This window comes from Eutrigla gurnardus, assembly GCF_963514095.1.
Source record: "Eutrigla gurnardus genome assembly, chromosome: 22".
Classification (NCBI taxonomy): domain Eukaryota; kingdom Metazoa; phylum Chordata; class Actinopteri; order Perciformes; family Triglidae; genus Eutrigla; species Eutrigla gurnardus.
In genome coordinates, this window is record NC_139933.1 from 11,289,438 (window position 1) to 11,301,505 (window position 12,068).

The 12,068-nt window shown below is 42.5% G+C and overlaps 1 protein-coding gene across 2 annotated transcripts; it reads left to right on the forward strand.

The window, feature by feature from the left end:
- Positions 1-115: 115 nt before the first annotated feature.
- rnf40 (ring finger protein 40) lies at positions 116-11,774 on the forward strand. 2 transcript variants are annotated; one of them, XM_084040052.1, is made up of 20 exons: positions 116-176; positions 694-842; positions 998-1,165; positions 1,917-2,223; positions 2,578-2,778; positions 2,888-3,009; positions 3,159-3,305; positions 3,963-4,037; positions 4,139-4,258; positions 4,516-4,695; positions 4,904-5,039; positions 5,327-5,448; positions 5,594-5,859; positions 5,987-6,104; positions 6,179-6,328; positions 9,462-9,674; positions 9,765-9,890; positions 10,568-10,708; positions 10,841-10,942; positions 11,316-11,774. In XM_084040052.1, the coding sequence occupies exons 2-20, from the start codon at positions 705-707 to the stop codon at positions 11,490-11,492; spliced, it is 3,009 nt and encodes a 1,002-aa protein (XP_083896178.1). In that variant the 5' UTR covers positions 116-176; positions 694-704; the 3' UTR covers positions 11,493-11,774. The 2 variants fall into 2 exon arrangements, with proteins under 2 accessions (XP_083896178.1, XP_083896179.1); XM_084040053.1 differs by having other exon boundaries at positions 9,465-9,674.
- The last annotated feature ends 294 nt before the right edge of the window (positions 11,775-12,068 follow it).

Genomic DNA, 12,068 nt, shown 5'->3' on the forward strand with positions numbered 1-12,068 from the left:
GTTCATTACAAACGAATTCAAGAAGTAAGATGTCCCAATGTAGATGACCTGGTGTTTATTATTTTGTATAATTTATTTTTAAATTAAATTTTGATACTCTGCGGAAGTACATTGTCGTCATTTCCCGTAGCTTCCGTGTATGCACTGAGCAACATTTTCAATCGCTCCTTGTGAAGGTTTGTAGTGTTAATATTTGTCCAAAAATGTGTTTGTACATTTCTTTGTATTTAGAGATTCGTTACGGAGTACCGTACTAGTGTAGTGGTTGTCTGTGAATGAAAAATTGCGACCCACAGGTCATTAAATCCGCTGGACAAAGAGCGCCGTTTAGCAAACTAGGTCTCGAAGAATTAACGTTAGCATAGTTAGCATTAGCAAGCTTGCTAGTGTTCGTAAATCTGAGAAGAAATGCCAAATGAAAATTACTCGGTAGCTTTACATGCAGCGACGTATACAATAACAGCCGACATAAGCGTTCAGCAACACACATTCTCACCCTCAGAAGATCATTATCGGAGACGGTTAGAGTCGTTGGCCCTGTGCTTGTAATGCAAGGCTAATGTATTTGCTAGCTGTCATCATCTGAATGAGTTCTCCGTTTGCAGGACTATTCTAATGATAGAAACCAAGTGAGAAAGCTTATTAAAGCTGTGCCAATTAAACAAATGTCATGTCATGTTTGGTTTCTTGCAGGGGAAGGAAATATGTCAAGTGCTGGGGGAGGAAAACGTCCCTCAGGGGGGGACAGTCCCCCTGGCCCACCCGAGAAGAAAAGCAAAAAAGAGGAGAAGACCACCACCACTCTCATTGAGCCCATACGCATCGCTGGAGTTTCCTCTACGGTCAGTCATTTGGTGTTTACTCTCACAAGTCACCATTTCTAGTGGATTTACTACTACTACCACCAGGATGACTTATACATTGTAGGGCATGTCAAGTTTTGTTTTTGACAAACAACAGGGTCTCAGACATTGCTTGCTTTGGTGTTTTTGTACAGGAGGAAATGGACATGAAGGTCCTCCAGTTCAAGAATAAGAAGCTATGTGAGCGCTTGGAACAGAGACAGACGATGGAGGATGAGCTTCGAGAGAAAATTGAAAAGCTGGAGAAGAGACAAGCCACTGATGACACCACACTTCTTATTGTTAACCGCTACTGGTCGCAGGTACCTTTTTACATTTACACCTTTTCTAAGCTAATGATACATTTTGACCTGAAAATTAAAAAAAAACAAATAAATAGGAGGGTCTCATTCTGTCAAAGCCACTTGGTGTTCAACAACAAATGCAATGTTTTCTTCACCATTGTTACGTCCCAGAGGCGACTAGGGGTTGTGGGGAGTAACACGTTGGAAATACAAATAAAACCCACTCAAGCTGGAAGTACTCATGGCAATGGTCTCAAGTGCAATTAACCATTTCTGGTGTTTATTCAACAACCAACTAAACAATTCTGCGTACAGTTACCAAACAAAGCACAGCTCTCATTATCACTGCAAAACACACAGCGGGGACGCTGCTGGATGACACAATTGCAGCTGCAACTCTGGCCCCAAATTATATACTCCATGCCGGTGATTTGCAACTGGAGACAGACATGCTCAATCACCTGCTCCAGCGGGGGGAGGGTAGCACCTGCAGTACACAGAAGTATAGGACAAAACTAACAGATATACACAACAAACACTGACGGCTCCTAGGCCGTAACAACCATTTATTGTTATATGTATTTTATTTTTTGTGTGCATGTTAATGTAGCCAATTAGTAGAGTTTTGCACTATGCTCAGCCTGGAATCACCACGATAATAATCACTATCAAACCTTTTTTTTTTTTGGGAATAGCACATCTGATTTGTGTTGTACAGAAAATACATCCATGGCAATGCTTTCTGAATCCTTGCATTTCTTATTTGCAGTTGGATGAAAATGTGCACGTTCTACGCAAACGCATTGAGCCCGATGCTCCGGTGACATCTACCCCTGCCCCACCTGCGCCCCCTCTCCCTGAACCCATACCAATGGAGGAAGATTGTGTCAGTCTGGCCTCACCAAATTCTGCTGTGCCTCCACCTCCACTCCCAGAGGGCCAGAATGAGGGGGAGCCGGCAGACCAGCAGGAGGAGCATCAGGAAGAGCGTCAGGAAGAGCACAAGCAGCCTCCTCCTCCTACTGGGTCAGAAGACTTGTTGGTACCCACAGAGCCGCCACAGGACTCAACAACTGGTAAGCAGGGTTTTTCTTGATCAAGCCGATTGCTGGGAAGTCTCAATCACTGATTGTATTTATGTACTGCTATACTCTTACCATGTATTATGTTATATGACCTTATTTTATATAAATATAATCCAGATTAATGTGTTTGCATGGGTATGACTCCACATTAGGTTTCAATATCAGTCAAATTGATAATTCTATCACACAGTTGGAGTGCACAATTAGATGGAAAGAGATTTGACGTGTATTTACTCAGTGACAACATCTGTTGTGATAATGAAGGATGAAGTTTAATGCTTTGATCATTTGATCATCTGCTGCTTTTAACAAACCTTGTACATAACCACCTCTTACTATGTTCAGATGCATCGCCACCTCCTGCTCCCCTAAGTGACAATGCCAAGGGTTTCCTGGTCACATTAGAGCACAGCAGCGAGGAGGAGCTCACCCTGCATCTCCAAGACCGCATGCAGTTCAGCAAGGAAGCGATTGCATGCTTGGTCTGTGTCTTTGACCGGCTTCACAGTCGCATCGACAACATGTGCAAGCAAGTCCAGGCTGCAGGTAACTGTGGAATTATGACACAATCTAGTACTTTTTATCAAGTAGTTGAGTTGTTTTGCCACTTAACTCCACTCCAAGTTGACATAACTATCTTGATCTTCATTGGCAGCATGTGACGATGATAGCCAGTCTGACATAATCAACATGAACCACACTCTGCTGGATGAGAACAGTCGGCTGCGAGACCTGGCCACTCTGCTGCAGGGCCGACACCACAAGATGTCCATGGAGGTACGATGTTCTTGGCCCTATTAGTGTGTGCCGACATATGTGCTGAATTTTTATGCTTGTGTGTCAGAAATAGTTGGAGTATGTGAATGAGTATATTGTGAATATGGTGCACTGACACAGCTCTTTTCACATCTTTGCCTCTATTGCAGTATAATGAGTTAGTGGACAAGGTGACCAGCTCCGAGACCAAAGTGTCTGAGATGGAGACGACAGTGGAGGACCTGCAGTGGGACATTGAGAAACTCCGCAACAGGGAACAAAAGCTCAACAAACATCTGGCAGAAGCCATGGAGCAGGTGCGTTTTTATGAAATTCTCTGTGTGCAACTTGTCTCTTATATGTGCTTTTTATCTGTCCATGAGGCATAATTATTCAGTGATGTTAACTCTACAATATATACATTTCAGATTTTTATTTTACATGCAGGGATTTGTGTATGCTGGCGGTTAGCATTAATGCTAGTGATTAGCATATGCTATTTACATTTTATTGATTGTAACTGTGAATAAAGACCTACCTGGCGTTGCAGGAACGCCTAATTTCATTGTCTTCTGTCTAGATCACCAGTTGATCTAATAGATACCATTTGTCCTGTCATCTATAGGCTTTAGCTTCTGTTCCTATTATTTAACCTGTTTGAAATCTCCAGGGAGTGCAGTAAATGACAGTGTGGGCTCCTGGGTACCTCTGACAGCTTGACGGAGTAGCCGAGGGCCTTAGTGAAGATTCAATTGAAAGTGTTATGGCTACTCTTAACTAATGCTCCTGTCTCCACACTATGCAGGGAAATGGCTATTGCAATCAGATTTTGCAGATCAGCCAAAAGCAAATAATTTAATTGCAATAGCCGAGTTTAAACCAGTAGAGGGCAGTCCAACAACAAGTTGTATGGGGGTTGAGTTTCTCTATAGAAAAATAAGCATGTGATAATATTATATGATGTGTGTCTGCAGCTCAAGTCTGGATACAGCAGCACCGGCAGCTCAGGGGGACTTCCTGGAGGGCAGATTACACTAAACATTCAGAAGGTGAGAGAAAGGAAGTGGCCCTTTTGCATTCATTCATTCATCTATGTGTATTTCCTGGTATGCAGATTTCTCCCATCGATAACATTTTGTCTGTGTTTTAGTTTGAGAGTCTCAATGCAGAGTTGGAGCACAACCAAGAGTTGGCTAATAGCCGCATGGCAGAGTTGGAGAAACTGCAGGTGGAGCTCCAGGAGGCTGTGAGGGAGAGCGAAAAGCTCAAGGTAAAGATAAAATATCTGGTTGTTCACTTAGAAACATTGGATATCCTACACCTGTTCGTCAAGAATACATTTCATATTATTGTGGCTACAGCTGGGATCGGCTCCAGCCCCCCCGCGACCCTGAATACAGGATAAGCGGTAGACAATGGATGGATGGATGGATGGATTATTGTGGCTGAAGTTATATATTTTGGCAATTTTAGTGTTCTTACAGAGTTCCAACGCTCACCCTTCATTGTCATCTCCTGATTTTTCAGATGGACTTGCGGAATATTCCAGAAGATGTTGTAAAGGAGACTCTAGAGTACAAATGTCTGCAGTCCCAATTCTCGCTGCTGTACAATGAGTCGCTTGGGGTGAAAACCCAGCTGGATGAGGCACGGGCCCTCTTACTCACTGCCAAGAACGCCCATCTCAGACAGATTGAGCACATGGAGGTACGTTTCAGTTGTCTCTACAGGAAAATATGCGTTTTTTATCAGAGAAAATGTAAAATATTTTCTTCACTCCCTCTTGGCTGTAGCCCAGTGTTGCCATTCCAACCGTTTGTTTTAACTGTTTTGTCCTGCCCCGACTTACACCTGGATGTGTGTGTTATTTCGGCTCGGCAACAGTCAACATGTATTACTGTTTTCAACTGTTCAGAGTGACGAGCTGTCCCTCCAGAAGAAGTTGCGGACTGAGGTCATCCAGCTGGAGGATACCTTGGCCCAGGTGCGCAAAGAGTATGAGATGCTGCGCATTGAGTTTGAGCAGAACCTGGCAGCCAACGAGCAAGCAGGTACCTTTTGAAACACACTCTTCCATCTGTCAACAAGTCTTTGAGGAGGGAAGGGAAATCATTTGTATATACTGTATGTGAAAATATATATCTTTTTTGAGAGACGGATTATGTAAACTGGTGATTATGATCATGTGAAGATGATGCTGGAAGCAATGCATTTGTGTCATAATATGACCGTAAATCCTGTGCACCATGCAGTTGAGCTCATCATTTACAGCGCCAGATAGTGTTGAATGACTCAAAAACCAAACGTTGACAGTGCTCCGTTGTTTCTGCTCTCTCAGGACCAATCAACAGAGAGATGAGACATTTAATCAGCAGCCTTCAGAACCACAACCTGCAGTTGAAAGGTGACGTGCAGCGCTATAAGAGGAAGTTGCGGGAAACGCAGATGGAGATCAATAAGGTAGATTACGTTATTCATGGCCAATTTTGGGGGTTTTCGAAGCAAAACTGACACATTAGGAGCAATTAATTTCCTCTCACCAATGTCGCTTTATTTATCAGGTAAATATAGTCATTCTTAAAAGTTATTTTTGCTTTGTCAACAGTTGCGTTGTCAAAGTGGCGACACGGGGGTCCTGATTCTAGAGGAGACGACGAATGACAGCATCGATGTGAAGAAAGAGGAGGATGAGGACCAGGAGGAGGAGGAGGAGAGGAGGAAGGAACTGGAGAGACAGCGGGCCCGGGACAGAGAGCGGGAGAGGGAGGCTGAGCGAGAGAGAGAACGGGAGCGCGAGAGAGAGAGGCAGCGCAGTGACGAGCTGAAGAGGAAGGACTCGGACACGCTGAAGATGCTCAGAGTAGAACTCAAGTACATCCCGCTTCTAGTCCACTATTTATTGTTTGCTCTTACGCAGCAACAATGTCTATTTAAGCAAACGTATGCTTGTAAGAACCGCTCAAATAACGGCACTGATAGGATTTTGATCTCCCATCAGGAAAGCCCAGGAGTCCCAGAAAGAGATGAAGCTCTTGCTAGACATGTACAAGTCGGCTCCAAAGGAGCAGAGAGACAAAGTGCAGCTCATGGCAGCTGAACGCAAGTCTAAAGCGGAGGTTTGTTCTTTGGTGTCTTTGTCTTTTGCACATTTCCTTTTTGCATCTCATAACCCTTATCTCAAACTGCCCAGGTGGATGAGTTGAGGATGCGAGTGCGAGAGCTGGAGGAGAGGGAGAGGAAGGAAAGCAAGAAGCTAGCCGATGAAGATGCCCTAAGGAAGATTCGGGTGGCAGAAGATACCATTGAGCATCTGCAAAAGAAACTTGCTGCAACGAAGCAGGTATGTGTGTTTTCTTCCCACAGATGTGAGTGAGTGGAGCAGCGACTCAGGCAGGAGGCGTGCGTGCCATTTTTATGTGCTTCCGTTTAGCTAGCTCACTTATACTGTAACAGTCGGGGCTCAACATTACGCTGACCTGAGGCGAGTAACTATGTTCATGCAAATGGAATGCTTCGTGCAGAAAAATAAATGTGATCGTTATATGGGGCCGATATTTATAAAACATTTTTTTTTTTAAAAAGGCAAGAGGAGAGCTGGTAAATTTATTTATTTATTGATAGGTCTACATTTGGATTTGGTTATCCGGCAAGTGAAACAAAAGCTTACTGTCAAGCCCTGACAGAAGGAACGACTCGGTAGCCTCTCCATGATGGTCTTTATTTTCCAGCATTGTGTAACCATAAAAAAAAAAATTTCACGTCAGTTTTTACCCAGAGGCTTTAAATGCGGTTGATACACATATGCTCCACTTTTTACAGTTGGTCATAGCAGCAAATGAAGATAAAGTTCATCTTCCACTTTTTAAACGTATTAAGAATTTCAGACGAGCATGAATCATCAGTCATGGAACGTTGATTTAAACCCTCGGGGCAACACCAGGTAGGAATATAAACATGCCAACTGTGTAATGCATGCAAGTAGTGCAATGAGTATCACATTTGCCTGTGAAAACAGGTTCTCCTAAACTTAGACAATAAAAGAGGAATTGAAAGTTCACACTGTGGCCTAGAATTTAATCTGATCAGCTGGTTCCATTTGTTTTCAATATATTTTTTTTATTTTATTCTGTCTGAAATATTAATTATCTATATATACATACATACAAATCTCTTGTCACTCCAAATCTGAAAGCATGGCAACATTTGTTTTTCTTTTTTAAAAGCTCTATTGTTTTTGTTATTTCGTATCAGTTAAATCTGGCGCAAGTGAATGTACACTGCTGTCTGAAGCTGCTACAATAGAGGAGAAAGGGGATCTTGGGTCTCATTTTTAGAAAAAAAATATAAATGCAAAACACTGATCTGATCCAAGCTCACTAACCTTGTAAAGCTGAGATGCTCTCATGAAATGTCATTAGTGAGTCAGAAAACTAAGGGATATAGAAAGCAGAGTGTAAGACCACATTAACGGACTCGGGTCAAATGCTGGTAAAGTTATGTCATTGTAATTCTAAAACTTGAGTTGCATAGACAGGGGATACACCCACATTAGATAATGTAATACTGTCGCAAACATTTTCATTCAAATGTTGACCTTGGTGCTAAATGAGTTAAGATCTTCCAGTCTCGATGCGTATCACTTATTAGGAATTATATTATTTTAACCAAAGGAGCCCTGAGGATGTACATCTTCGGTTTGGCTTCAGAAAACTCTGGCACAAAGAACATCTGCACTAAGACCACCTTAAAAATGCAGGTCTCATTTATTCTTAAGCAGACTGTAATTAAACCAAATACAGGAAATTACACCAAAGTGTAAAAGAGTGAGTTGTTGTTCTGTGACATTTTATCGGCACAAAGGAGACAGATGTTGAGTTCTGAAACTCCTCATGCTTGGGAGGTCGAGCAGAACATAATGAACAGAAGGCAAAACACAGTCTGGACTAATAATGATGTATTCGGCTCTTACATTTCGCCCTCTTATCTGGTTTAAAGAACAGCAGCTACATAAGTTTGGACTCAGATGTGTTTAATTTGTTTGCTTCAGTTTCTGGCTGCCAGGATTTAACTTTGCAGGTTGACAGTTTGCCAAAACTATCCAATAAACAAGCTATTTGTGAGCTCATGACTTTTGCTTTATGGGGCCCGGTTGGCTTGTGAGTGGGCAGTGTGAAGCAAAAATGAAGCAAATGCAGCAAAGTAAGATTTTGCAGCACAGAATTTATTGTTTGCACCTTGAGATGCATAGTCAAATATAGGCCAATGAATGTGTAATGTAATTAACCTGCCAGTTAGGTATTTTTATAAAAATGTCATAAAAAGTCATGCCATTTAGTAGTATGCATTACAGATGCCATACAACAGTGATAATGTAGTTTGCCATAAAAATAGTACACCTTAAAATGTCATAAAGTCATAAAAATGTCTTTTCAAAATCATGTTTATAATTAACCGTTAACTGACGATATGAATTTTGACCGATTTTAATGCTTTCAGTTGAAGTGTCTGCTTGTCTGGCTTTCTCTCTGTTTATACACAACTGAGAAATATGTAGAATAAGTGCATAGTTTCAAAGCCACAATTACAAACAGCAGTGAAACCAGGCTATTTCTAATAAATACAGTGGATGGATTTTGATATTTGAGCCTGAGGAGGAGAACTGGGAGAATTGAAACTTCATGCGAACAGCAGGGAGAGTGGGCAGGGAACTCAAAAGCGTGGGATGCATATATATTATAATTTATCACAATGTGTTCATTTAAATCGTATATAATATATCAATTATATTGTTTATAGTACATTATCAGTGTGTTTTCTTGACAAATCCTCTCGTGGCATGCAGAAACAATAGACCAGACACCAAAACTATCCCTAAAAATTGCAAGCCGACCGTGGACCTCCATGCTGCGGCTACCCATGGTGCCATTATCTTGGCCAAAATAATTAAAATTCTTAAAATGGCAGTTATACCGGAATCTCATTTTGTTGAGAAATAAATATTTTTATTGCGTCTTTCTAATGAACATCCTTTTATGTGGAAAGTATTTTTGTTTAAAGACATTTAAACTTACTATACTATGATATTTGACATTTAAAGATTTTAAAGACAAACTTGGTCTGACAGAAAAACTTCATAGTAGCATCCCTACATAGTATAGTCTGTCATAAAAAGTCCCAATAGAATGTTATAAAGCCAGAATGTCAAATAAATGTAATTAAAATGTCGTAGCACCCTCAAATATAACAACTTCTGTGCTTCTTTTGACCAAAATCTACCAAAGAGATAGGACTGTACTATAGATTTGGGCTGATGAGCTGCTTTTTATTCAAAATAAAAGTAGTACATAGTAAAATAATAGCACAATAATACAATGTGTTAAATAAAAAGGCCCCACCGAGGCTCTGGTGTCCACAGACACTGTCCGTCACTGTCTCGTCATTGTTTTTGATCCCTGACCCCTCTGTCTCTTGAGGAGGAGGAAGCCCTGCTGAGTGAGATGGATGTTACAGGCCAGGCCTTCGAAGACATGCAGGAGCAGAACAGTCGCTTGTTGCAGCAGTTGCGCGAGAAGGACGACGCAAACTTCAAGCTGATGAGCGAGCGGATCAAATCGAACCAGATCTACAAGCTGCTGAAAGAGGAGAAGGAGGAGTTGGCCGACCAAGTCCTCACATTCAAAACGCAGGTGACGTGTGGAACTTCTTCACCCTAAAGCGCAGCCTTCGTGGCTTTGTGTCGAGGCGCCGAAATATTCACCGTCACTGTCGCTCCACAGGTGGACGCCCAGCTGTTGGTGGTGCAAAAGCTGGAGGAAAAAGAGGGCGTCCTCCAGAGCACACTTGCTGCTCTGGAAAAGGAGCTGTCTGTTCGGACACAAGCACTAGAACTCAATAAGAGGAAGGTGAGAAGACCGATGCCATCAATCAGATTGTCAGCCATTTAAGGTTTCCTAATCACCAGATGATTTCATTGCTGCCAGATCTCCTGAGTATTAATACTGCACCATTAGAGGCTCTGGATAAGAGCATCTGCCAAAATTGTACACATCATCATTATCATCCTGGTGCATTTGTGTGCTTGGGAAAAGCTCCGACACCCAAGATTTGTGGAGTTCTCCAAACATTGCATTAACGAGCTACGTTGTTAGCCAATTACAGCCACCTGTCTAGTAACTGCTAACATTGCCCAAGTACCTGTCAAGACCGCAATTGTTCACCGGGGCACCGTTAATGAGGTCATCTTGTGTGCATAAATTCTCACTGTTTACTTCAACTGAAACAAGTGGTTGCATGGAAGCCACGAAGAGGGTCTAGAAACTTGAGATGTGTTGCTGGAAATGGTTGCCAGAGCTGGAAAATATACGCACTCCGCAGTAAATGGGGTCAAACTGCATGCAAAACCAACCGTGCTCTTTAATTTGGTGTATGACTGAATCCGAAGTTAACCTCGAGGAATTGACTTAGAATGAGTTTTATTGTTGTAGCTTATTGTACTACCACCACATTACAGTTGAGGAATTTCATTAGGTTTTTATTTTTTTATTTTATTAAGTGTGTCCGGTCCCATTTCTTCCTGTAGGCGGTGGAGGCTGCCCAGCTGGCAGAGGACCTGAAGGTGCAGCTGGAGCACACGCAGGCCAAGCTTAAGGAGATCCAGGTCTCTGTGGCTGAGAACCGCACCGCCCGGGAGAGGGAGAGCAGCAACCTGAAACGAGCACAGGTATGTCGTGTTGTCAGCGCTGGGGATATCGCTCCAGACTCTTTTCTGACAAATGACTGCTGAAGTCGTTATTGGAAGATCCCCTCAGAAGACAGGAGTGTGTTAAACGTGCCCTCTCCCGTCGCCGTCTAGGAGGACCTGTCGAGGCTGAGACGTAAGCTGGAGAAACAGAAGAAGGTGGAGGTGTACTCTGACGCCGATGAGATCCTGCAGGAGGAGATCAACCAGTACAAGGTAAGCAAGCGGGAGTTTTTAATGCAGAGAAATGTATGGCTTTAATTAACCTCCGTTAGTGGCGAGGGAGTTATAAAAACACCCAACAGCTTTCTGGCACAGTATGTGGTCGGCTGTTGACAAAAAATCTAACATTCTCGTGAAAGTAATGTGCTCTAATGCAAATTACTACACCTATGTAATTTGCTGGATTGGCTGCATTCCATGTGTGGCTATGGGCAAGAAAGTTGAGCTCAGACCGCAGGAATATTATGATCTGGAAATATCAAAAAGCTTACTAGCTGCGTAACCTGGAAATGCACAGCAATAGCGGTCATAACAGTGTTGGCGAGAGAGTGTTTGGCCCATGTACAATGTGTTTATCTGTCTCCAGGCCAAGCTGCGCTGCCCCTGCTGCAACACACGAGACAAGGAGACGGTGCTCACCAAGTGTTTCCACGTGTTCTGCTACGAATGCCTGAAGATGCGTTACGACACCCGGCAGAGGAAGTGCCCCAAGTGCAACTGTGCCTTCGGAGCCAACGACTTCCACCGCATCTACATCACCTAATTCACAGAAAGGCAGAGGAGGGGAAAAGAGAGAATAGTAAACTGAACCAAAGGAGAGAAACGAATAGAGAAGAGACAGAGGAACTGAACATTTATTCAAAGAGGCTGACATTTTGGGGGAAATTGGATGTGATGCTTCTCCCCCGTTTTAAATCTCTCTTTGGAAAGACTTGTTTTGCTGCATCATTGCCATTTTGGTGACCAAACAGATAGTGACACATTTGACTGAGTTTTGTGTTGTAGTTAATAAACACAGATGTTTGTGCGCACAGTGATATTCTTACATGTTGAGCTGCTCTGCACTGTTTTCTTGTCCTTGCTGTTCTGGCCACACGAAACATCCTCTCTTTTTAACAAACTGGGCCCATTTTTTCGTTTTTTTTCCTTCTTTTTTTGATGTATTGAAAGACTTTGAACTGCAGTAGTACAGCGGTTGATCTTACTGAGGTTTCTTTGAATTGTGACGTCCTGCTGGTTTTTTGGAAATCCCATAGAATCGGTCAGGCTTACAGTTAAAAATTAAAAGAAGCCATGCTTTATAGACTGCATGTGTAAAACTAAATATGTTTCTAATATA